Source organism: Panthera onca, chromosome C1, assembly GCF_046562875.1.
Source record: "Panthera onca isolate mPanOnc1 chromosome C1, mPanOnc1 haplotype 2, whole genome shotgun sequence".
Lineage (NCBI taxonomy): Eukaryota > Metazoa > Chordata > Mammalia > Carnivora > Felidae > Panthera > Panthera onca.
Window position 1 is genome coordinate 25670208 of NC_138346.1, and position 27263 is coordinate 25697470.

A 27263-nucleotide genomic window follows, 5' to 3' on the forward strand; every position below is an offset into this window, starting at 1 on the left:
TGCTCTCTTCCTACAGCTTCTTCCCTTCTTGAGACACACACTCTGTAACTTTGGTGTAAAATTTCATTTACTTATAGCTTTGATTTTCTATACTACTGAGTCATAATTATCCTAAAAATGCTTTTTGAAAAATTTAAAATGACCCTTCCCTGTGGGTGTCTGGGTTTGCACCACAGTGTAGAAATACAGGTGGGTGGCATGTACCACTTAAAAGGTACTGGTAAGGGTTGTGTTTGACTTTACAAGGCAAAACTGCATTTTCCATCTTCCTGACGGCAATTTATTCACAGGTATGTCTTTCCTATTGTTCTTAATTAACAATGTATATCTTCAGGGATAAAGCTGAAGCCTGAGTTTGCTAGACCTCCAAAGCATTAGGAAATACATAGATGTCTCATGAGAGTGTTGTCATACTAGAGCTAGAATCCTGAAGTTTTATAACTACATGTGAAATGTGTGTTGCATTTGGAACCGTTCGGTGTTTACCAGAAGACATGTTTTGTTTTGTTTTGCCATTAAAAGTAAGATTTTAAACAATGCTTCCAGAAATAGCAGCTGATTGATAAGAAGAATGAATGTATTAGATGAGCAATAATATTCAGATAACTATATTGGGGTTTAATTTCAATTTAGGACTCACTGTAAGTATCTATAGGCTGGGATATGTATAATATATAATTTGAGGAATGCTAAAATCCCACATTCTTTAAAACATATCTTGCTGGCTGGCTGCAGTCCCTGAGATTCTCATTAATAGAGCCACTCTGTCTGTGGGTTCAATATACCTTTCTATCTATCCATTCTTTGATCCGGTACACCTTTTACTGAACATTCAGTTAGTCCATGCCCTTGGCCTGTGTTAAGCATCAAGGATACAGTGAGTATTAGAGGAAGTCCTCTTCTGAATAGCCTTACAGTTTATGGAAGAAGGCATACTAAGGAAGTAAATAAACAACTAGAATGCAGTGATAAATCGTCCATATAAGGAACGTGATAAGTGCTTAGTGAATTATTTAATCAATAATTAAACATGATCAGGGAAATGATAATTTCTCATGGGGTTAACATGTAGTCAAGTCAAAGAAGCTAGAGAGAGCATTGAGGAAATGATTAGAGTTTGAATAGAGGCCCAGAGGTGAGGGAGAGAGTGGACCCTCAAAGGAAGTGCTGTAATATTTTTGCCTCGAGGCTTGTGAGGAGAAAGTGCAGAGGTGAGGCTCGAGAAACTGGCGAGGACAATAGCTACCAAAAGTCTTCAATGCCACAAGAAATTGAGATTTGGTTTGGCCTGAGGCAACAAAGGATCTCGCAGGTTTTTTTAAGTAGGGAAATGAATTGTGAATATTAGATTGGGGTGAAGGGAAGGACTAAGATCCAGGAGATGAGTTAAATATGCTTAAAGATGCTTAAACATGAAGAATGAGACATAGAAGTTAAAGATGATACTAAGATATCTGACTTGCACAGGTAGGTAAATTGTTGATACTATCCAGTAAGCCAAGAAAGATAAGAGAGTTAGGTTCAGTGTGAGGAAAAGAGATGTTCATTTCAGTTTTGAAAAAGTGACATTTGAAATGCCATGGAATGTTCCAGTAGAGACATCAGGCCAGTGGTTCATTGCATGCTGAGGGTTGGCATTCAATCGTTCAGTGTTACCTGAGACAGGGCCATTATCATCTAGTAGCACTAATTTGAGAAAATTCCCCCACATTATTCAAAATAAAGAGATGCCCTCTGCATTAGTTACTGACAAATTCCCGAGGAAAGAATGAGAGTGTATATAAGAGAGGATGTTTCAGGGTGGGAGTTACTGACTCAGAATGGTACACTTTCCGTAGGGGGAGGATATAGATATAGTCTCATTTCCAGCAGAATCAGGGCAGGAATCTGTGGGCCCTGGAGTCTGTTGGGGAGGAGTAAATGATCCTGGGGCAGAAACTAAGAAGTCAACTATGGTGAGGAAACTTTGAGATCAGACCTCACCTGCTATAGAGTTTCACCTATGTTTCCCCTTACTCAGGCAGACATATTCAAAGGACACCAAGTAGAGTTTTTTCTACCCATAATAAATCATAAACGTATTTCCTAATTAGGCCTATGGATTTTGGCTTGTTAGTAACTAGCTGTGTGACCTTGAGGAAGATCGCTGGGCATCCCTATTACCATAGCTGAAAATCAAGTGTGATTGGGTGATCTCTGGCATCCATGTAAGATTTAAGTTAGATTCTCTTATTTCAGGCTTATTATATATTTTGACTTCTTCATACATATATATATATTTATATACACATATGTATATATATTTATGTATATATGTATATAAATATATATGTATATATGTATATAAATATATATGTGTGTATATACACACATATATATTTTATTAAAGTGTCAGCCATTTTAGAATTTCAAAGAAAATTATTATGGCCATGGTCCTGGCTAATTTAAGTTGACTTTGGCAGCAAAAAGTGTAAATGGGAAACTAAGAAGTACTGTGGTCATTTTTTTTTTAATTTTAGGAAATTCCAATGTGGTTCCCAAATAGGTGCAGGAGTTCTTTGTATATTTCCTTCTCCCTTTTTATATGCAGCAAAATCAAATTTGAAGGATTTTTGAGAATGGTAAAACTGCTTAGACTATAATCAACAAGTAGCTCTTGGGGAAAGCTTTTTTCTCCTGGGGTGCTACCTTCAATCTGATATTCATTTTGGCTCAGATCAGTTGTAAATACCATCCTGTTTCTGCGAAATGTAACTGGTGTTTGCTCTGGGCTGATGGGACAGCCATGTGCTGTTTGCTCTGTCAGTAGCTGTACCCGAGTATCCGCAGTACATTATTCAGATCAGCTCTCATGAACCAGCTGTCATAATTCCAGGTGGACCGTTCAAAGTCTTTTTACTCACAGCAACAGCTGTTGCCACGCTGGTAGCTTAAAGAGCAGTAGTTGGATGAATCAGCCATTGTTACAAATTCACTTTTTATCTAGTAAACAGTTTGCACATACTAGCGTGACTGAAGATATTTCCAACCTGGTCCGCACTGAAGTGATATGAACACTGTAAGCCTTATCTGTATTTTGTTAAATTGTTTGCTTATTACCAACACTTATCTTTTAAGATACTAAATAAAATCTATATGCCAACGTTAGATTTACAAAATTTGTAATTCTATTTCCTGTAATATTGCTTTCAATCTCTCAGTACACAACTACACCCTAGTTTTTTGGTTTTTTTTTTACATTTGCACACATAGATTGCTCAAAATATTGTTACTGTTATTTTAAATATGTGATAAAATTTCCAGAGCTTGAATTATTGCTAAGGAGGAGATTGAAATATAGAATATTTCACTATTGCATCATTATTTGCAAGTAAAAGAAAACTCCAAACAACCACTAAAGAAATATTTTTAAATAGAGCTCTCCTACATAGTGTGTTAGTTAACAAGATTCATTTGCTGATAAATGATATGCACATATGAAAAATAGTAAAAGCAAAACAAAACAAGCCCACAAATGATCTGGCAGCCTGTGGAAAAAAAAGTATTAGTTTGAATGGGTTAAATAAGCCTTTATTATTTTGTTTGAGGCTATTAATTTTCTTATTGTGTGTATGAATACATATATACATGCATGTGCATTTGTGCGCACACGCACACACACACATGCACAGACACACACAAAGCCTAAAATTGTGATTTAAGTGTTTACTAATATTACAAACAGAAGTATGTGATACCAGGGCCAAGGCATAGCATTTTAGATTCAAAAGTAATGGCATTGAAATTCATAGTACTTATAGTTTTTGGCTTTTCTCATTCTCAAACCTGCCTATACTTAATTTTTTTACTTCATTTTTTAAATGATTTCTATAATCCCAAACATTATCTCATCGTATAAATAGTTATAGGTAGATATAGCTATAGATAAGCATTGTTAAGGTAAAAATATATCAACTAATAAGCTTATTACATGTGGATATATATATATACACATGATCAACACTTATATAAATATAAAAATCAATATGCATTTTGCATAAATATAAATATAAAAGAAACATGTGACTATTAATTTATTTTTAAATATTAAATAAAATATTAAATATATTATAAATACAATATTTAAATATTGAATACAATATAAATATAAAATTCATTGCATAAATACAAAAATATTTTATATAGATACAAAAATCAATATGTATTTATTTTTAATAACTTTTATAGCTAGAATGTTTAAATAACATATTCCCTCTGTGGAGGGCAATTTGTATTGTAAATAAAGTACTACTTTAATAAGTGCTGCTTTTAATTAATCTGTGTGTGGATAGCTTTTATCAAAGTATTTAATACTATTAGAGTATTTCTTTTGTCTAATAAACTTATAACCTATTTATTAGGAAAAATTGACTTCTGTCTTATAATCAAAGCACCATTAAATTCACTGTAAGAGTATATCAATATGTAATTCAACTGAAACCAAATGCCATCATGGTTAAGGCTCATGCTTTTGGCTATAGTAAGGAAATTGTATTTTACAGAAAAACATTAAAAATGTATCTGACTTTTTATCATTATTAAATGCCATTTGAGGCTGTAAGGTATAATGGGATGTACATTAGATGGAGACTCTGGGAACTTATTTCTAATACTGTCAGACATCTGATTTGACAATTAACCTAACCTCTTAGAGAATCAGGGTTTCATGAGCAAAATGAAAATTTTAAATTATAATACTTCATTTTACAATTGTATTTTCATTAGTCACCATCCAAACATGGTTTTGTTTCCCAAGAATATGCAGTCATATATTGTATATAGGGTAAGTAATACTTTATAAATACTCCATTTAGAAAAAAAAAAAAAAGAGGGGCGCCTGGGTGGCGCAGTCGGTTAAGCATCCGACTTCAGCCAGGTCACGATCTCGCGGTCCGTGAGTTCGAGCCCCGCATCAGGCTCTGGGCTGATGGCTCGGAGCCTGGAGCCTGTTTCCGATTCTGTGTCTCCCTCTCTCTCTGCCCCTCCCCCGTTCATGCTGCCTCTCTCTGTCCCAAAAATAAAATAAAAAACGTTGAAAAAAAAAAATTAAAAAAAAAAAAGAAAAAAAAAAGAAAGAAAAGGTGCTTCATATACTTTGAAAAGATTTAAGTAAGAAGAGTGTATAAGATGCTTTTGCTATCATGTTAATCACATTTTACAGTATTTAACAATGGTGTAGACTTAAGGCAGAATATTCATTTTATATACAAATAATTTGTCAGTTAAAAGTTCGTTTTCTCACTACCTATCCCATAGTCCAGTTTCTCTTTTCAGAGATAAATAAACTGGGGGCCCAGTAGATTAAGGAGTTTGTTGAAGGTCTCATGGCATAGTGGCAAGAAGTTCAAGAATACAACCTTCATGGCAGAAGCCCACAGGTGACCACTTGTTCCAGGACTATGTGTTGTTGTCTTCAGAGTTTCCTGACCTCAATGCATTGTCTGTGTACTAAGATGTCTTCATTAAATAATCTTCATGATGTTAGGTTATGAAACACTCAAGCAGAGAGGCAATTTTAGGATTCTCTTGAAGACTTAGTCAGATTTCCCAAGAATTTGGACATGGTAAATTCTTAATGATTTCACTTTTACTCTTAAACGTAGATACTGCAATTGAACCAGATGTTCTTATGGATAGGTTAAAAAATTAGGAAAAATATCCATACTTTTTCTAACTGAAATGAACTGGTAAGAGGTCTTTAAGAAACCTCATAGAAGTTCTCTTTAGATTTCTAGCAGCATGTGTTAACTAGAAGCTAAGTGATAACTAGGAAATGTTTAAATACCATAACACACTTCTGAAAAGAAATATAGACATGCAAAAGAAAATTGCCAGAAACCAACCAACCTAACAACCAACAAAAAAATTTAGAATATGCACCAGGATAAAGAGATATAAATTCTATGTGATTACTAATCTCAAGAAGGGTGACAAAAGTCTTATTGTTTATTTTGAATGAAGCTAAGGAATGTTGGCACTTATGTAAAATCATGTTTCCTTATACCCTTTCTTTTTTGACTGTGCTAATAATGTCCTTTGACTTTTTCATATAACAGCAGCAAAGACTTAAAGAAACAAGGTACAAAATGAGGAATTTTCAGCTTCATTTTATTGACTCATCTAGCCATGAATATTTTAAAGGGGAATATCCTCTTGTTTTATGGATATTTGGAAAGAGTATAGGAGTTATTTCTTGGAGATATAATAGTTTACTTACCTTTAGTCAAGTTGGAAGAGGAATTTATTGACTAAGCCGTGGAGTAGGAATAATAAATCATAAGCAATTGTGCTGTCACAGAAAATCTTTGAATCTATCTATCTATCTGTATCTATTTATCCATCATCTCCTCTATGAGCTCTTCACATTCTACTTATAGTTTCCTTTTCAGCTTAAGGCCTTGTAGTTCATTAAAATGCAAATAAGCTGGGAGGAGTGGTACTATAAAGCATCATTAGTATTTTATGGCTAAGGCTAGTGAGTCAAAGTCCTCCTTGAAATTAATTTTTCATAAGAAAAAGAAACCATGAGAACTCATGTGAGAGTTGAAGCACTGTGCAGGGGCAGAGAGGGGTTCTACATGTGGCATAATAAAAGGGTAATAGATTTAGATAGCCACTAATGATTGTGTGTACATGGGAGGAACTTATAGCTTCCCTGGTCCTCAGTTTTCTCATCTGTAAAATGGACATCATGATTTTTAGTAACGATATGTACCTTGAAAGGTTATGAGAATAAATAAAACCTAAAATAGTCCCTGGCATATGGTCTCTCTTCCTGTTTCTCAATTGGCCTAAAAGTAGTCATTTATTCATCTACAAAATAGAATACACATTGTGATTAATTGGACTTCAAGGTCTGAGTTAGGAGAGTAGAGTTATTAATGTTGATAAAAGGCACCATGCCTCTATACTTTGTAAATTCTGAATTGTCTCCCATTCATATTTACTGATTCCACTCATACCCTCCCTTTATTAAAATTTCTTTTCAGGAATAGAGTAGATGAGACATACAAGAGGGATAAGATGTTCCAGGGTTAATGAAAACTGAACAAAGGATAAGAGCCCAAGTTAATATTCCTTCAACTGAATCACAGGCTTATTATTAACTATTTGTTTATCTATTTAATATTATATGGTTTTATATATTTTTGTTTATTATATCATTATTGCTAATTTATTTATTTTGTGAGTTAGAGAGTAAAAACTTAAATTTTTTTTATTTTTTAATTTTTTTCTTCCGGGTGATTCTTTTTTTTCTTCTTCTTCTTTATTAACGAGTGTGAATCATCCCATATTTAAGTTTACTTTATGGTTGATTCTGAAATTTGGAGTATAGTTTTATATTTCTCATGATGTTCCCAATGCTTTTTTTCTTGATTATCAAAGACACATAGAACTTTTTAAAATAATATCTATAACAACATCCATGTTTTTTATTGAAGTATAATTGGCATACAATATGTATTATTTTCAGATGTACAATATAGTGATTTGACCGACATTTGTATACATTGTGAAATGAGCAGCACAATAAATTGTAGTTACCATCTGTGACCTTACAAAGTTAATATGGTATTATTGACTATATTCTCCATGCCGTATGTTACATCCCATGACTTTATTTTCTAACTGGAAGTTTCTACTCCTTGATCCAAAAAGCAGCATCTCACAGAATCAAACCAAGTAGGTAGATGAGTCCATTAGCCAATAAACACATAACATAAATAAGCGAAAGATGTTTTGTGTGATTTATATATACATACGTGTGTGTGCCTGTGTGTGTGTGTGTGTGAGCCAGCTGCCTAGATTTGTTTGGTTTCTCTCAGTTCTTACTGGCTTTTTGTCTATGGACACATTTTGTTTGCTTTCTTCTGGATTCTAGCTTTATGAAAAATGAAGATTCTAAATAGATGTCTCAAACTCTGTATGTTGAACTCAGTTGTGAAAAAAATATATGCTACACCCATACATCAGAAATCGTACATAATGCAAAAACCATTTTATTTGTCTACTACCTGACCTGTAAAAATATGAAAATGCCCATCAGAGTGTTAAGAATATGTGACAAGGAAGATAAAAGATTGAGAATCCTTAATAGTTACATGTGGAAGTGTTTTGGTAACAAATTAGTGCTGATGAATTGGTAACATCTTACAGAGACACACTCTGTTTTAGTTAAAAGGATTTAACGTATTTCTTGGCCCTAGAAACTTTATTCCTATAGTTAATATTGATAGGAACAATTATCTGAAGTTAAAAAACCAAACAAAACTCTCATTAAGTGCATGGTTTTTAAAAAATTTTTTTTAATGTTTATTTATTTTTGAGAGAGACAGAGACAGAATGTGAACGGGTTGGGGCAGAGCGAGAGGGAGGCACAGAATCTGAAGCAGGATCCAGGCTCTGAGCTGTCAGCACAGAGCCTGATGCGGGGCTCGAACTCACGAGTTGTGAGATCATGACCTGAGCCGAAGTCGGACGCTCAACCGACTGAGCCACCCAGGCACCCCTAAGTGCATGTTTAATTTAGGTAGAAGTTAGTCATTAAGTATGTATTTTTGTTAGTTTCCTAAGAACATAGATTTGTATCATATTTTTTAAAAAATATTAAAGAGGAAATCCATCTGGCTTAAAATTTCCCAGGGATAATATTTAACAATATAATGTTTTAATGAACACAATAAATATGAGAAATACAGTGGATGTAATAAGACGAAGTTTTGCATTTTTATCATTCAAATGAAAGATAAATTTCAGGACATGATGTATGTAAAGTGCATTTAACACTGTATTTGATACATTTGCTGATGTTTGCCTTCCCTATAACCTCTGGCATTTCAGTCCAAGTTAATCATACAATGTCCCAGTGACAGGGCCACAAAATTAAACTTGACTCTCTCTATCACCCTTACAAATCCCCCCACCAGAAACAAACTCCCTATCACCTGCCAGTTTATAACCAACCTCTTTCTATCTCTGTCCTGCTGACAGTAAATCCCCTCACTAGCTAATTGAACAGATGCACCCAGTATTTCCAGAAGATCCACAAAGCTGGGCTTTGATGGACAGCAGAAAGTGGAACAATGGAAAAACAAAAGCCTTTAAACTGAGAGCACTGCTTTGTTCTGCTTAAAACTTTAAGGTCACTCCAGCTCGTTCTGACTATGGGGATCTTAATTTTTACTCCACCAATTTACTTGCAGCTGTCATTCTTTCCGATATTAAAAGTTCAGCTCTTCAAGTGTGGGGAATTGGGGGGAGAGGGGCGGGAAATGAGAAGAGCTTGTTATCAACTAAAAACAGCAAAAACAAGTAAAATCTGGCTTGGCTCTCAAGTACAAAAAGTTATTTTCAAAGCCTATAAATTATGACATAGTGATTAACATGTAATTTAAATATATTTAAACAACAATTATATCACATTTCCAGCCCAGCTAATTGGCCTCACAGATGTTCCCTTGTAGCTGCATTGCCCTTCCAGGGGGAAATGAATGAGGTACTTTTTATCATGGAAAACAGAAAAGAAAAAAAAAAAAAGCAAATGAAAAAAATGAAAACAGAAAAATAAAAAGCAGCCAGTAACCCTAAAAACAATGAATGCTTAAGGGACTTTGCCTAGCATTTTTTTTCCATTTTAATGCAGAAAACTAGGAAAAGCATGAAGACACTCCTATTACTGTGATGGTATCTGGCAGTGTGTCCAGATATAGATTTGGCAGGTTGCTGACGGAAAGACTTGTCAAAGCAGGGACAGTGCCTGCATTCTAATATGGCATGGCCTCTCTTCAACAGATCTAGTTATTTTTAACACAACATCTTTACAATTGAAGGCAGTCCAGCTCACGTAATGAATATATATAATAAAGTATTTCCTGATGAAGAATGACTTGTAACTTGTTCCTTTGATCATCTATCCCTCAAGTTTTATAAAATGCAAAATGGACAGCAGTCAGTGCTGTTTCCTAAGCTGTGATTCTAGTCAAACACGAACCAGTACAACAATTGTTGGAAGGTTAGAGGCCAAAGGAACAGCAGTAATTACTAATATTTTGGAATACCTTTCTTCTAATATGTAATCTTAGAATTAAAATAAAGTCACCGCAGTTTCATTTTACTCTTGCCTTTTCTTCTAATAATCTCAGGTAATATTTGATCATTCAGTGTAAATTGCAAAAGGCCAGTGGTCATGTCTCTCCTGGTGCCTAATGGTATCTCCAGCATATTCGTTAAATGCTTGCTCAATAATCAGGGTTGAATGATAGGACAAGACCAAGGTTGATGATATGATAAAGTTCCACTAGGCAGTTGCCGTATTTTTCCCATACCATCCCTCTGTTTTGCATATCACTGGCAGCAAATTCCTCTCAAATTTTACGAGCAAATGTATTTAGCTTCATTTCTAAAGGATAACAAAATATACCTGTATTTAAGGTGATGTAGAGAACAGGGAAACATTTTTAAATGTGTCTTTGATGAGTAGCTCTGGCATTTTGATTGCTTGACTTTAAAAATCTGATTTAGCATATGTGAATATTTAATTTTTTATATCCTCTTCATTTGCTTAGTAGTGCAGAGCTTACAAAGTTCACTTATATATACCATTTTACTTTGTATTCACTAAGAGTAAGACAGAGGACAAGGATAAAAATGAGGGTCTGAGATGTTTCTTGACTTATCACATCACTTGTAACTGGGACTGGGGCTAAGATAGCTAACAAATCATAAAACAATGTGTCTACTAGACAATACTACCTCCTATGTATAGCATATTAAATATATCTCTACTTTTCCATATCATGATCTTCAATACGTTTCTAGTTATGTCATTAGAGAAGGAAAGAGATTAATATTTTCTATGCCATCATGTAGATGACTCAGTTATGGGGAGAGTTGAAATGTAACCTTAATGTAGGAGTTCAGACCTTGTCCCTTGATTAGTCCAGTTAATTATAGGAAATTGTGTTATCCAGTTGTTATTAATTTACATTAAACAGTTAATCTCCATGGAACCACATTCTGCTTAGAATGTTTTATGAACTTCTAAATTGTAAAAACATTGGCCTGGAATAATACTTAGCCAAGTTTCATACATGTATGCAGAAAATGCAAGCTTCATAACATCAGTTGTTTTTACCTGCATTATTTATGATCTCCAGTGTCTAGAAAAGGGCCTGGCTTAGTAGACTAAGGTTCTCAAAAATTGTATTTAATGGATATGTATATTAAGAAACAGTGTTGATATTCACATAACCCGCTCTATTTACCCCAAGGAATATTGTCCTTAATATTTTCTCATATTCTTGTATCCACTTTTTTTAACCCATAGGATGGAGTATTAAGTTATAAGAATACAGATGCCCTTATTTTAATGTTTATTTCTTTTTTGAGAGAGAGACAGACAGACAGAGCCTGAATGGGGGAGAAGCAGAGAGAGAGAGGGAGACACAAAATCTGAAGCAAGGTTCAGGTTCTGAGCTGTCAGCACAGAGTCCAATGTGGGGCTCGAACTCATCAACCATGAGATCATAACCTGAACTGAAGTAGGATGCTTAACCAACTGAGCCACCCAGGAGCCCCAGATACCTTTTTTTTTTTAAGTGAAGTCTAATTTTAACTGATTCTAAATACATGAAAATAATATATATAAAGCATATTTCCAGGAAAGGAATTAATTTTCCAAGATTTCCTTCCTTTTTTTTTTTTAACTTACAAAAAAAAAGACTCTTTGAAGAGAAAATAGGTGTACCTTTTTAGTTTTTTAATTAATTTATTTAAATTCAAGTTAGTTAACATACCTTGTAGTATTGGTTTCAGGAGTAGAAGCTAGTGATTCATCACTTTCATATAACACCCAGTGCTCATTCCAACAAGTGCCCTCCTTAATGCCCATCACCCATTTAACCCATCCCCCCACCCACCTCCCCTCTAGCAACCCTCAGTTTGTTCTCTGTATTTAAGAATCTCTTATGGTTTGATAGTATGCACCTTTTTAAAGGAAAGACCAAGAAGTTGACCCTTTGCTGAAATGGTGAAAAACAAATGTAACTTGATAGTAAAAATTATTCAAGGAAAATTGAAATTTGCTTTTATCTCCTTCTAGATAGTTTCTTTTTACAAGGGAAAATCAATGCTGTGGCACATGGCCATTTCAGTCATATAACATGTAAGGAAGGAAATGGTTCTTTATTTAAAACTGTATTTAATTATTTACTGTCTTTATCTTTCTTCTAGGGTTAATCAGAAAAATATTCATGGTCAACTTAGTTTTTAATCTATTTAAAAATTTCACTTTTTCTGTATATTTTTTTCTTTCAGGGATTGAATTAAAATATTTCATATTCTCAAAACACATAAATAAACTCACGTGTAGTCAGGATGCATAAAAATTTTACCATTTAGCAAACTTCACTGTTGTGCATGTTTTCCTCTTTGGTTCATACAACTCATGCGGCTTTTTTTTTTTTTCTTTTCATTCATATTACCTCTTATTATATCCATCATTCCATTTTTCTTTCCTATTAGAGTGAAATTGGACACAGCCCTCCTCCTGCCTACACCCCCATGTCAGGAGTAAGTATTTCACAATCAACCTTCATCTTTTTTGTATTTTTGGTCTTCGCTTATCATGTTTCTTCTCTCTTGTCTCTCCATAATTTCCTCATTTTGCTTTTGCCAACAGTGAGTTCATAATTTGCTGTAGATTATATAGCTGGGCTTTGTGGATATGTTTTATCTCAGGAGATAATCCAAAGTTGAGATATCATGCATCAACAGCAGCTTTTGATTTTTACCTGAGGGATTTACCTGGACTCATAAATTATGCTTCTGGTTGAGGAGGTTACCTTTTATTCTCCCCATGATTACAGGTTGTGTGCGAAAAAGTCAGAGTCTCCATGAAGATTCTCTAGTTAGGTACTTGGAGACTCAAAGTCAGAATGACCACAGAAGAGAAGGCAATAAGGAAATATCATCATCCAAATGGCATCACTGTGCTTCTGTTCTTAATGGCGACTGTCTACAATCAATAGTGTTTCCATTTGTCACGAAATATGAATTTTATATAAAAAATTGGCAACTGTAGGGAAATAATATGAGATACTTTTTATTAGGTCATGTGTTAGGTGGTCAGTAAAATTTAAATATTTATTTCCAAATTGTTTCCCCATGATTTACTTTAAAAACCAAATTGGAATTTTAGGTGTTTGTAACCCAAGCTTGTTAGCCATTCAGGGAAAAAACTCAATTAAGACACTCTGACTTTTATCTAAAAGACAAGATCTCATATCCTTTGGGTTGTTTTTTTTACAACTATTCCTAATACTAACTTCCATCCAAATGTGTCTCTCCTATTGACAGAACCAGTTTGTATACCGAGACGGGGGGTTTGCTGCAGAGCAAGGAGTGCCTGTGCCGTACAGAGCCACGACCAGCACAATCCCAGAAGCTCCAGTTGCTCAGGGGGCTACAGCCGAGATTTTTGATGACTCCTGCTGCAACGGCACCCTACGCAAGCCAGTGGCACCCCACGTTCCAGAGGATAGCAGCACCCAGAGGTACAGCGCCGACCCCACAGTGTTTGCCCCAGAACGGAGCCCACGAGGAGAGCTGGATGAAGAAGGTTACATGACCCCTATGCGAGATAAACCTAAACAAGGTACAAACAGAATGTTCAGAAATGATTGCCATTCAAAATTCACTCCCATCCAAATAAGCAAAGTATAGAAGGGAAATTGACAAACCACTGGACTGGGTAACATTTGTGACCCAGAGAAGGCCTAAGGTGCTGCTCTATGTAGTATGCTATCCAAATCCACAGCATTACATCATCTAGAATTGCATTCTGATTTTTTAGAAATCAAAATCTCAGACACCACCTGAATAGAAATCTGCATTTTAACAAGATCCCTATGTGACTTTTATACATAATCAAGCTTGAGAAGCACTGATCTAAACATATCTTTATTGAAATATTTGAGTGAGGTAACATATCACAAGATTTCACAACCATTACTTTATTGGACTCATATTGGAGATCATAAAGACTGGTATTTTCATGGCACCAATAAAATATTTGGTCAATTCTTTAAAATTTTGTGTCATCAGAATGACTTTGTTTATTATAGAATATTATGATTTCTTGTATGACGTATGACACATTTCAAATGTTAAAGTTCTGACACTGTGTTTACTTGTATGTCTACCATCATGTCTTGAAAATATTCAGTTTGTGGTTCTACAAAGTACAGTGATAACTTTACAGAGCTGGTAGTAGAAATGTTAGACATCCAAATCAAGTGACATTTCACTTTTGAAAAAGCCACTCTCCTTCCATGTTAAACAGCATCACAAAAGGAGAAGATGGATGATTGTTATTTAAAACTGATTACTGTGTCCTAGAGTCTTTGGTGTCAAGTAAACTTTAAGACTCTCTACAAGGGTCCATTATGTTCCTGATTATATGGTTATATTCACTTTTATAAAATGCAACTAAGGGATCCCTAAGTTCAAACTGTAAATAACCTACTAAAGTTTATCTATCTAGATGTATGTAAGATAGTAGTGACACACACGTAGGTTTCGAGAAGATTTGGCAGATTCCCCTAAAAGTAGAATACTCTCTGGGAAGATCCTCAGCTCAACCATAGAGTTGTTCCTCCATTTATAGCTGCATGGTATGCAAGTTTGCATCAGGACAATACATAAGTAGATTCCATTGGTGAAAAGTAACATGAACTTTCTAAGAAAACACAAGCCAGTCAATATAGACTCAATGTAGAACCTCCCTAGATTTTGTCTCTGAATACAAGTTTCCATAAAAGATTTTTGTACTCCAGCCTGCTTCTCAGAGACTAAAGAATTTTAGTATAGACACTCCTCCGCTTTCAGGAATCTGGTAGGGAAAATCAAATTCTGCCTCCTGTGTAAGTTTTTACATACATTGTTCTTAAAATGACAGTTGCTTTGAGAACCATTCAAATTCCAACCATTCAAATTCCAACAAGTGAAAAGTTCTCCCTACTTCTTTAGGGACAATAATGAAAACAGTTCAGTAGAATGAGATTGTTCAATAGGAGTTTTAGATCTGAATTCTATCTAGTTCAATACTAGTTGTATCCTTAATACATCGTTTAATCTCAGTTTCCTGTTTATAAAACTGAAAAGCTACAGCTTGTCCTTCCTTGCTCATAGGATTGCTGTGAGGATGATGTTAGTTCCTTTAATTTCTGTATATGATTGTGGGCTAGTCATTACTATCTTTTAACTTGCACAGGATGTTAAATACTTAACCATATCCAGCAGTCCTGTATCCAGGGAAAAATAACCGTGAATTGATGATTTTTTTTTCTCTACTTGTCAAGCTAAGTATGGAGGGTAGAAAATTTGTCTCAGAATGATGGCATCTCAACAATTGTGCTCTTTCCCTGGCCCAACACCAAAATAGGAATAGGTAAAGTGTCATTTCTGTGGATACAGTGAAAAGAGAGGACAAAAAGTGGGTCTACTCTATGTAGATGTGTATACTATATACACAGAGGTGGAATTAAATTTAAGGAGAAAAGTATTGATTAACAACCTTTAAAAAAATTCTGGGTCTGGGGCGCCTGGGTGGCTCAGTCGGTTAAGTGTCCGACTTCGGCTCAGGTCATGATCTCACGGTCCGTGAGTTCGAGCCCCGCGTCGGGCTCTGTGCTGACCACTCAGAGCCTGGAGCCTGTTTCAGATTCTGTGTCTCCCTCTCTCTGACCCTCCCCCATTCATGCTCTGTCTCTCTCTGTCTCAAAAATAAATAAACGTTAAAAAAAAATTAAAAAGAAAATTCTGGGTCAATTCCTATTTCATATTGATTTATTAGATGGAATCATACAATATAGCCACTCTGTGACTGGTTTCCACCTACAAAACAGTCATTTCATATGATTCAAACTAATAGTTTGCTATTTTGTGATGATGGTCAGCACTTGGAAGTAAATGTTATAATTATACTTTATTCTTAAGCATATGTATTCTTAAACATATGTAAGGCATGCCAATTTAATGATGTTAGATGTCCATCAGGTATTTTTATCAGTTGAGTCTTTTCCTTAGATGTTTCTTTTCCTATGCATCAGGCTTTCTATGAAACATCTGTAATCAAATCTATTTTACTTATATGAGCATCACAGCAAACCACACAGACTAAAAACTGCTATTCCTTCACTTCATTCATCTTAGCATGGAGTTAAGCTATAGACATTTTGATTTTTCAATATCCTTTTAAAAATTCCAATTTCTTCGCATTTAAAAGCTATTTAACCCTGATAAATTGTCTTGTTTTCCAACAAAAAGAATGCCGACTTTTAGAAAACAGAAGCTTTAAACAAGTGGCCCCATATATAGGAGATAAAAATACAATTAGGAAAAAAAAGGAACAATTTAGGGGACAGGAACTCTGCTTCTGGCCTGCGGTGCCTTATTTAGTCACTAAGAGTTTTGGCCCACTTACTCTTTTTTCATATGACAAAAGTAATCAACCAAGCAATCAACATAGGTAATCAACAAAATAGTTTTCGTGAGAATTCATGAAGACAAATCTGTGGCTTCATTGTTCTGGAACAAGAAGCTAACCATCCTATATAAACATTTTCCAGAAAGTGGATATTAACTGATATTTTTGTATTCCATCAGAATACCTGAACCCTGTGGAAGAAAACCCTTTTGTTTCTCGGAGAAAAAATGGAGACCTTCAAGCTTTGGATAATCCCGAATATCACAATGCTTCCAACGGTCCACCCAAGGCAGAGGATGAGTATGTGAATGAGCCGCTGTACCTCAACACCTTTGCCAACGCGTTGGGAAATGCCGGGTACCTGAAGAACAATGTACTGTCTGTGCCAGAAAAGGCCAAGAAAGCATTCGACAACCCTGACTACTGGAATCACAGCCTGCCACCCCGGAGCACCCTTCAGCACCCAGACTACCTGCAGGAGTACAGCACAAAATATTTTTATAAACAAAATGGACGGATCCGGCCTATTGTGGCAGAGAATCCTGAATACCTCTCTGAGTTCTCGCTGAAGCCAGGCACCGTGCTGCCTCCTCCACCCTACAGACACCGAAACACTGTGGTGTAAGCTCAGCGGTGGCTTTAAGATAGAGACAAGCCCGCTCCAATTTCCCTGCCGCCTCTCTTTCTCTTATGGTCTTCCTTCTATTCCCAAGGCCAGTAGTTTTGACACTTCCCAGTGGAAGATATAGAGATGCAATGATAGTCATGTGCTCATCTAACTTGAACATTAGAAGGAAGAACTGAAAGAGAAAGACAGGAGGAACCACACTGTTTCTTCATTTCTCTGCATGGGTTGGTCAGGAGACTGGAACAGCTAGGGAAGGACCAGCAAATATAAGGCAATACTGCCTGCTGTCAAGGTAGTTCTCAACTTTTTCCCTTTTTTGTCTCTTTCTTTCTTTTCCTTTCTTCTTTCTTTCTTTCTTTCTTCTTTTTCTTTCTTTCTTTCTTTCTTTCTTTCTTTCTTTCTTTCTTTCTCTTTCTTTTTTTTAATGCAGATGCTTGAAAGACCCATGCTATCTGTTCCTATCTACAGGAACTGATGTGTACATTTTCAGTATCTTTGGAAATCCTAATAAAGTTTCCATTAGAAAAAAAAAGGATAAACTTTTCTATAACATATGATAGTAACTGAGATTGAAAATCTAGTTTCTTTCTCCAACACTTTCTATCCTGACAAGCAAGAATGGCCAACTCAGCTTCCATAATTTTTAGATCTCTCTCAAAGTTATAGCTAGTAATTATGTTTGGAGGGTTTTGTTTTCCTTTTTTCGGTCTGTCCTTTTATATTACTTTTATTCCTATATTTTGACTTTACTTTCTAATTGCAAATATTTTTACATCAATGTTTCTCATGTGTTGCTATAAATTGACAGCATTGTAAAAAAATATTTTAATATGATGGAATGGCCATTATTTTAAATATTATAGTCTTTAAAATTAGAAGGGGAGGCCGAGATATTAGTCAAGTGTAACGTAAATCTATTGAATATGTACCCCCCACATCCTCTACATTCGTCAACATTTTCTTCTCCATAAATGACAGTACTCAATAGGCAGTTGGAATATAAAGAGTTAAAGGGAAACTAAGAGACAGTTCTGTGTGGTTCATGAAAACTACTGACACTTTCAGGGGTGGTCCAATGGGGAATCCATTGAACTGGAAGAGACACACTGGATTGGGTATGTCTACTTGACAGAAACTCAGAAATGTAGTTTGCACTTAAGCTATAATTTTATTTGTTCTCTTTCTGAACTCCATTTTGGATTTTGAATGAAGCAATATGGAAGCAACCAGCAAAATAACTAATTTAAGTACATTTTTAAAAGAGCTAAGATAAGGAAAGACTGTGGAAATGCCAAACCAAGCAAATTAGGACTTTGGAACAGTATCAAGAGAATATGGTGAGAGGTCCAGCACATTATCTACAAGTGATATCATATTTGCTACGCAAAGAAAATTATCCAGTTTGTATACTCCACACGAAGGAATGCAAGTAAGGATTGGCTTGATTCCATGGAATTTCTAGTATGAGACTCTATTTATATGAAGTAGAAGGTAACTCTTTGCACATAAATTGGTATAATAAAAAGAAATACACAAACATTTGCAGTTTATAGATAGGTTCTTGGGTCAAAAGTTGTAAATAAAGGTGAAAAATTTCTCATGTAATTATTTTAATATCCAACATACTAATCTTTTGATACTTTGTATAATAACACTCTCTTCTAACACATCATCCTACTTCTAGAACCATCTTTTTATGTATCTTTTTAAAAGAATACCTACTGAGTTAAGATGAGCAATGTGAACAAATAGTAGGAATGAGTCTCCAGGAACAAGAGACCTAATCAGGTCAACAGTTAGGAAAATTGGGTAGTCTCTCTAGGAAAATCTGTGTGGGCAGTCATTCAGATTATTTTTTTTTCCCAACGTTAAAATGTTGGGATCAAATTCAAGTATATTACCAAAAAGAAAGCAACAAGACTAAAAATCTCCATTGGTAAAACAGAGTTTAGAGAGAGAAAAAAATGGAAAGAGATTTAGGTTTCTGCCTGTTTTGAAAAAGTAAATCAATCCATCCATTCAACACCCTAATTTTTCAACTGATATTTATTGAGTCTACTAAAAGCACTGTGTAAATGGGGAACATCAACATAAATGCAATATTATCCCTAACTTAATGATTTTAAGTCTGGATTTATTTGGAATGACATTTGAATTTCCCCATAAGTCCAAGGAATAAGATTTTATGGACTATTTTGTGAGTGGTCATCATAAAATCAGTTGTTTGTTAGAAGATCTCCCATGAATCCATTTGAAACATGAATTAAACAACCTACAAGTTACTGAAGTTGACTAATATGACCGTTTCAGTGTTACCATCCAAACACGTACTGGTCTAGAAGGATATTGCCTCACTGGCTAATTGGCCTATCTGGATTCTCAGTCAACAGCAGGTTTTTGGTCTTTGGCCAAGAACTTTGGAGGTGTTGGGACTGGTTTCTTACTAAGTTATGAGAAATCAGGTAAGCTATAAGAGTGAAATAGAGCAAGGGAGAGGTTTGTAAGAACCCTTCCAGTGATGTTCAACCATGAACTTTTCAGGGCTGAAGACATGGAATGACTTAGGGGCTAACGTCCAACATCTTCAAACTTTCCCACTCATTTAGAGGAGTCTCCAGAGGAAGGGGACTTCACATCAGTTCTTATGAAAATTTGGAAATAAGCCTCCCTTTCTAGATAAATCTATAACAACTTACCACTGACAGAACCCTTGTTGGATACTAGAACTTGATTTTTTTTCTTCTGATTTGCTATATTCATATGATTTTTACTGGGAAATGGAAAACAGAATCACTTATTTTGAGAACGAAAGAAAAATAAATGTTTTACTGTGAAGGTAATAGAATGTATTCAGTGATGTAGTCTCTATTCTGAGAACACAAAACACTTACACATCAGGTAGTCTACCACTAGTAACTAGAAATAGATTCAAGTATAACCCAAGATGACCCAAAATGCTTCACAAAAACTTTTTTTCTTTTGAATGCTTTCTGTAGTACATCTTTGATTTCAGTTGTTTTAGGATTTCTCTTTTGTTTTATTTTTGTCTCCTAGAAAAACATACTTGAGAGTGAATGAAAGGAAGAAAAAACTAGTTTTATCTGTTCTAAAACAATAACTTATTCAACCCAGTAGAATGAAATTTGAAAATGCCAGTTGAAGCCTGCAAAGGACATCAGGATATCAAATCCCAGAAGCTGATTGTATCAATGCAAATATGCAGAACCAATTAAGAAAATTAGTAGTAAAATTACACAGACTATATTTTTTTAAATCACCAAATTTTGTAGCCTAGCCTATCTTGGGGAATCCTATTTACAGACAAGGAAACACTGTACAACTAAATGGTTGCTTAAAGAACCATTCTTTAATTCTTAAATGAGAAAAGATGTTCTCTAGACTAGACCCAGAACCACAAAGCGTCCTGAACCATAAAGAGGCGCTTGGATGGCTGAGTAACATTTGGTTTTCCAAATTTTAGTGGCATGGGTTAGGATGAGGATTCTTTCTCAAGTAATATTCTTGAAAGAGAATGAAAACAAAAATACAAGCTGAAATCACATTAACATGTACAAACTAAAAAGAAGAGATTCTTCCTTAGTAGATCGGGAAGAATGACTGAACATTTGTATGTTGAGATGCAGAAAAGAAGAGACAGTGTTCTAAGTGTTACAATGTACGTATCAATACCTTCTAAAAGCAGGATGTGACATGGAGAGCATGCATATTCCCAATGCCAAGGACAAACCAGTAGAAGAACTGGGAGGTTCTGCTGCTAGATGAAGTCAGAGGGGCTATCAATGTGCCCCTCACTTTCTGAAGTGTCAAAGTGAAAAGAAAAAAAATAAGATTGTTTAAGCCCGACAGGGAAGGATGTAAATACATGTTTTCTAGAACTATCTAACCTTTATTTCAAAACTTGAATTATTCATCCATCTATAAATGTTGATTATTTAACTAGTATGTAGTTCATAAGGTAATAGAAAAGGTGATCATGAGAGCATGTATATAACTGGGCAAAACCATGATAATGCTGTAAGACGTAGATTTAGTTAGGTTTTCAGAAAATAAATGATTTTAATATTATTAAATAAATCAAACTAGAAAACTAACCACAGAACATTATGTAACAAAATAAAATGCAGGATATGAAAATGTAGGATGGATTTTGCATAGTATAAGATAAGTTTGCCACTTAAAATTGTTATTTGTTAGGTTTAGCTCAAAGTAGGCATATAAAGAGCTGGTTCCACTTGTGAAAACTTGATTTAAAGCATTGCAATTAAATGTTTTTCTCATTCTCTTATTCTTTTACCATTTTTAATTGTATTAAATGTAAGAGAAAAAAAATTTAATTTTTTTTTTGCAAACACCACCTTGCAGAGTTTAACAGGCAAATATGTTACGTGACTTTAAGTAAGAGGTCTTCAAAATGAAGTAAAGGGAATGTGAATGTTCTATTACCTTATGCAGAGACAAAGATTGAGTGATGCCATTTAGGAACCAAACAAAATACATTTAATTTGTAAAATGTCGATTTTTCCCACGATACCCTCCCATTTTCAAAAACAAAAAGAAGCAATTAATTGACAAATTTTTGATAACTAATGCTAAACGAAGCATTTCAAACTGCTGTATTTTCATTATTTTGGACTCTAGTTATTAGACCAATGATTTTTAATATTGCAGACAAGAAGTCCAGGTGTATAAAATTCTAGTTGTGAGAAATCCAGATAAACTAACTTCTACTGTATATGCTATAGGCAAGAAAATTCTGCTGTTCCTCTAACTGTGTATATGGACTTCGAAGAGCAGCCTTGAGGCCATACAGACACTGAAAGCAGACTCATGTCTCCTGATTGCCATTTGCGTAAGAACGAATGACATTATATAGTTGTAGGTTAGGTGCGATTTTAAAATAACAGTTATTAGTGGGGACCTTGATTTTACTGATATCACAGAGAGGATAGCTTTTGTACATCTGGGTAGAATGAATACAATTTTTCTAATCCCAGAGATGCCTTTGCAAGAGTAGTTCTCTCCATACTTGCCAGCATGAAGCTATTGTGGGCACGATGTTGGGTCAGGAACCCTTGTGTTTGTATGGACAGATGGCTTTTAACACCATGGGCTGCTTCATTCTTTTCATTAAAAGGAAAGTCTCTAGAAAATAGTCAAAATATCAGATACTCTGTTTAAGTCCCGCCTATTTTGTAGAGGTACAAAAATGTAGGATGTGTCACTTTTGCAGACTCCTGCCTCACCTCTTTCTAGCCAGCTGATATTTTGGGCAGAAGAAAATGCTTTTCTTTCAATTATGAGCTGAAAACACTCTAAGCCCCAACCTCTTGGGGTGTCTCCTGCTTACCTTGGAAAATATTCCTTGACAGCTTTGCAAGTAAGCGATTATCTTGTTAGGAACACAGAAAAAGTAATATCTCTCTAGACCTTAAAGAAAAAGACCACCCTTACTTCTTTCCGCATTGGCACAGCCACCTCTGTTCTCTTCACCTGTCTACAACCTTAATTCAAAGTGGCCCTCTTGATGCTGTACCTCTGTGAAGCCATAGTGGGTCTCTGAGGTCCCACATGTTGCTTTGTGAAATACTGACTTAGCCTCTGCCCTCAAATGCCTGACTTCTGTGTAAAAGATTCTAGCAATGCGGACATTGTTTAAATGTCTTCTCCAATCGATTACTGCACAGAGTATGCTTTATGATATTAAAATTATGTTTTCCCATAAAGACCAATTCTCTTACTATATCCTTCTCTGCAGAAACTTGAGTTGAGTCAGCCCAGTGATGAATCTTGAAATTCACATATGTGCACATACCCTTGGTAGGTCTTAGATTTAATCTTTTCATAGAAAACTTACACATGAGAAGTTAGTTTTGCAAGCAATTAACTTATTTACCTTACATATTTATTTTATTCCTGATCGCAAATGTTTTACAGCTGCTGTAACTTTTTTTTTCACAAACGAAGAGTCTTATTATCAAACAGGTAAAGGTTATTCAGCTTTGAGAACCACCTGCCATTCCTTATTGGATCATTCATCTATCTGACAAATACATAATGAGGGCAGTTTCACTGCAATGAAAATCCATGTAGTCTAATAAGTTGCCACTTTTTCTCTACTTTTAGTCTTTAAGGACATTTTTATTTCAATGCTCTAATGAATTTTCCCATATGATGAGAAGTGGTTATATTTGTACAAATATACAAATATCAGAAAACAAAGTTTCATACCTGTAGGTAATAGTCTAACCTGTCCAAACCACTTTGCCTTTACTGCTATTTTTTATCCCTGATGTGATGTTTCCCCCAGGCCTGCAGCTCTCTTGAAAGAAATCATACCTCCTATATATTGACATAAACTGGTTCTTGAGTACCATTTCCAGATTCTTCAGTTAATGGGGGTTGTTCCTTTTCCCTAATGTGAGAGTCGTTTTCCTGTATATTTCTGGATCTCTCAGGGGCTGGGAGGGGGGAGTGAGGGGATGACACCATAGCACTCCAAGAATCCTTTTGGGATTACTCCAGTAATCAAGTATGGAAGTTATTTTCTAAATGTAGATATGTAAGTGGTTCTTTTAAAGTAAGGTACTTTGAAAAATGTAGCATAAATTGGTACTGCTGTTAAATGGGTCGATTATTAAACTGAGCAGCTGTGTGAGGGCAGCTAACTTTGAATGCACACCTCACTGGCTGGTGTGTCTACACTTCCTGTTGTGAGCACCAGGGACTTGCATCGCTGCATGTCGAAACTGCATCTTTACATGGTATATGACTAGTTGTTCATCTCTTTCTTAGGCACCATTATAACAAGATCAAATGGAAGTGAGATCAATTTGCAAGACAAATCATAGCACAAAAAAATAAGTCATGTTAAATCTTCTCTCAAACACTCATCTCATACTTGCATCCAAGTAGTTGACTAAGATCAGTTCAGGTGATAAAGGGAGACATTTCACGGAAAAGGCAGAGGCTTAAGGTATTATATACATTCGTATTCATTTCCTTATGTTCTTAACCTGTAAACAGAAAACAAGCCCTCTCTCTTGTGAAGTATCTTCAGAGGATAGGGGTGCAAAAATACCTAGCTGGTAAGCCATTGATGTTTCATTTAAATCCCAGTGTTCAAAGTTAGCTGCCTTTTTGAAATAAACAAACAAAAATTACTACTGTATGTTTGAAAATGTGAATAGTATTTTTATAGCTTGTTAAAGACATGGCTAGTTGCATTTGTAAATAAGGGTCATGTTGCTTTGATTTTTTTTTTTTTTTTGTGGACATCCTTATTTGGGACATAATGTCTTTAGGATTGATTTGTATATAAGTAATTGGCTTGTGATTGTTTCCTTTTGGTTGGAAGTTATCATTTTGACATTACTTGTGATTCTGTGTTCAGCGCTATTGTGATGTGTTCAACCTCTGCACTCGCTTACACAATAGGAGATGCCAATTGTGTGTGGTGTAATGTTATTTTGATTTTTTTCTATTTTATCTATGAAGGATTATGCACTTAACACATACTAACTTTTTTAATGTTAGGTATATTTTAGTATAATTTCCCTTATTCTTTCTTCTCCACCAACCCTTCACCCCATTCTCCTTTCCTTCCCCCAATTTCTGTTGTTATTTGAGAATGAGGGACAAACAGTATTTTAAATTTCTGTAATTAGGCTTTTCAGTTAGTTCTCAAGGATCCTCTCTTGGCTCTTGGGAAAGGATTGTACCTGTACAAGGCAATTATAGAATGCGACCTGCTTTGCCTCATTCCGTACTGATCATCCCAGCTGAACAATTTGAAAACTGTTCTGCCTTTTTGTTACATGAATCTGTCAGAAATATATTTTTAATTTAATATAAATGAAATTCAATAAAATATGAAACAAATGTTCTCTTCTGTGTCGGAAATTTGTTATAAGAAAAACCAGTTGGGAAAGAGGAAGATGTGTTCTAGATTTAATAATTTGAAGATGTGAATATGGATTTATTTTTGTCCACATTTATGAATGCCAATTATTATTCCTTGAAACTCTTTAGTTCTTTGGACTGAAGCTCTTCAGTTGTTTGGAATGTGATACATTCCATAGGTTTTGCTCTAGTGCATATGCCTATTGATGTGTACATACTTACCCCTCTGCACAGACTATGCTTAATTAACTAGTTGGAGTTTTTTTGAGTATATATATACACACACACACATATATATGGAATATTTGGTAGGTTGTGTCCAAATAACAGTAATATTTTTATAATTACTTTATTTCTGCCCCCATTGCAATTTACAAAAATATTTCTGGCAAAGCTTTTGTTAGAAAGAATATCATATGTTAGTACCATGCTTAAAGAGCAGGAGAGGGACTGGGTCTGTAAATAGTCAGTGAACTGATGAGTGACTTGAGATAAGCCCATGGAAATGTGTAAGAATAATTTCAGAGACATTAATGAAGTGAACAAGTTCCTCTCTCAGCTTCTTATTCTAAATTTTCTATTTCAAATATTGATTCTTACTCCTTCCTACCCCCAAAACTGTAAGAACTTTAAGATTCTAATAGCTTCTTATTCAAGATTCTATTATTCTTTCAAACTACCATGGTTATTTGATGACATATGATCTTAACTGAATCAGTGGACAGAAAATATATCTTTCAACATAATAACTGGAGTAAGTTCTCTTAAATCTGTTCAGATATGGGCCTTTAAAGATCCTGTTGATTGCACCACCTACTATTTGCATGGACACAAACACATTCTCTTCCTTAGATGTTGAGACCCATTAGTTTGGAATCACTGTCATTTCATACCTTTCAGGGTGAGATATGTCAAGGCACCATGTATTTTAAGTAACTGATAGTCTGAAGAAGAGGGAGAAACAATTTATGTTTCTAATGCTCTAAAGTACAGTTGACATTTCCCGTGACACCATATTACTTCTGGTCATCTAGATAAGGAAAGTAAGACTAAAATAACAAATTTAGAGTCATGTGACCTTTATTACTAAGTGGTTGTAGCCACCCTCAAAGCTGCATCTTCTGACTTAAATATCTTTCTTCTACTTAGTTAACCACTTTTCTTTCTTCCTCTGCAAATAAGAACCTCATTCTGATCACACCACACTTTATGCTGACACATTGAATCAATTTAAGACCACCAGTCATCTTCATCAGTCCCATGAGAACTGCTCTTCTGATAAAACTGAAAACCTCTCTTTGCCCCCTCAAACTACACAAAAGCAACTCACCCATGATGGAGAATCAGACTCCTTTCATTCAAGAAAGATAAATGCAGCATAATAATAAGTAGAATTATTTTTTTTAATGACCATGTAGAGAGCCTACTGATTGCCTCCCTTTCTCAGGGTCTTATAAATCTGCCTAGTAGGGGCACCTATGTGGCTCATTTGGTTAAACGAATGACTCTTGACTTTGGCTCAGGTCATGATCCCATGGTTTGTGAGCCCCATGTGGGGCTCTGCACTGATAGCACAGAGCCTGCTTGAGATTCTCTCTTCCTCTGCCCCTCCTTCTCTCTCTCTCTCTAAAAATAAATAAATAAACAAGAAATAAATAAATCTGCCTAGTGAAAGCACCACTTGTTCCTTACACATGTCAGAGAAAATGGCATATAACTACACTTATGTCTGGCAATATTATTACATACAAGAATGTTCATCTAGGTGAAATCTCACATGAAAAACTGAATTTATAAATAACTTGACAGATTATCTACGATTTACTACATGCTAACTTTTTATGAAGTATAGCACAGAATCTGATACTGATCCAATGTCAAAACTTCAATTAAAATGATATTGGTAAGAGGAAAAACCTTATGGCAAAGTTGTGATGTATATAAGGGAATAGAAGGTTAGAATCCAAAATGAATGTCACAATTAAGACTTGAATTCACAATTTAATTTTATAAGTCCTGTGGAAAGGTACACATATTTTTATACAGATCTTCCTTGACTTATGATGGGGTTAAGTTCTGAAAAACCCATTGTAAGTTGAAAATTCTGTAAATAAAAAATGCATTTACTATACCTAACCTACCAGGGGCACGTGGGTGGCTGAGTCAGTTGAGTGTCCAACTTTGGCTCAG

At 35.1% G+C, this 27263-nt stretch overlaps 1 protein-coding gene across 4 annotated transcripts in view; it reads left to right on the top strand.

Moving 5' to 3' along the window:
* ERBB4 (erb-b2 receptor tyrosine kinase 4) overlaps nt 1-25036 on the top strand; it is a 1144263-nt gene extending 1119227 nt beyond the window's left edge. For 2 of the 4 annotated variants that reach the window (XM_060623387.3, XM_060623384.3), the window contains exons 26-28: nt 12562-12609; nt 13396-13693; nt 16705-25036. In XM_060623387.3, the coding sequence (XP_060479370.1) occupies nt 12562-12609; nt 13396-13693; nt 16705-17150 (792 nt within the window). In that variant the 3' untranslated portion in view covers nt 17151-25036. The remainder of the gene's footprint in view (nt 1-12561; nt 12610-13395; nt 13694-16704) is intronic. The other 2 variants (XM_060623389.3, XM_060623388.3) reach the window with 1 other exon arrangement.
* The last annotated feature ends 2227 nt before the right edge of the window (nt 25037-27263 follow it).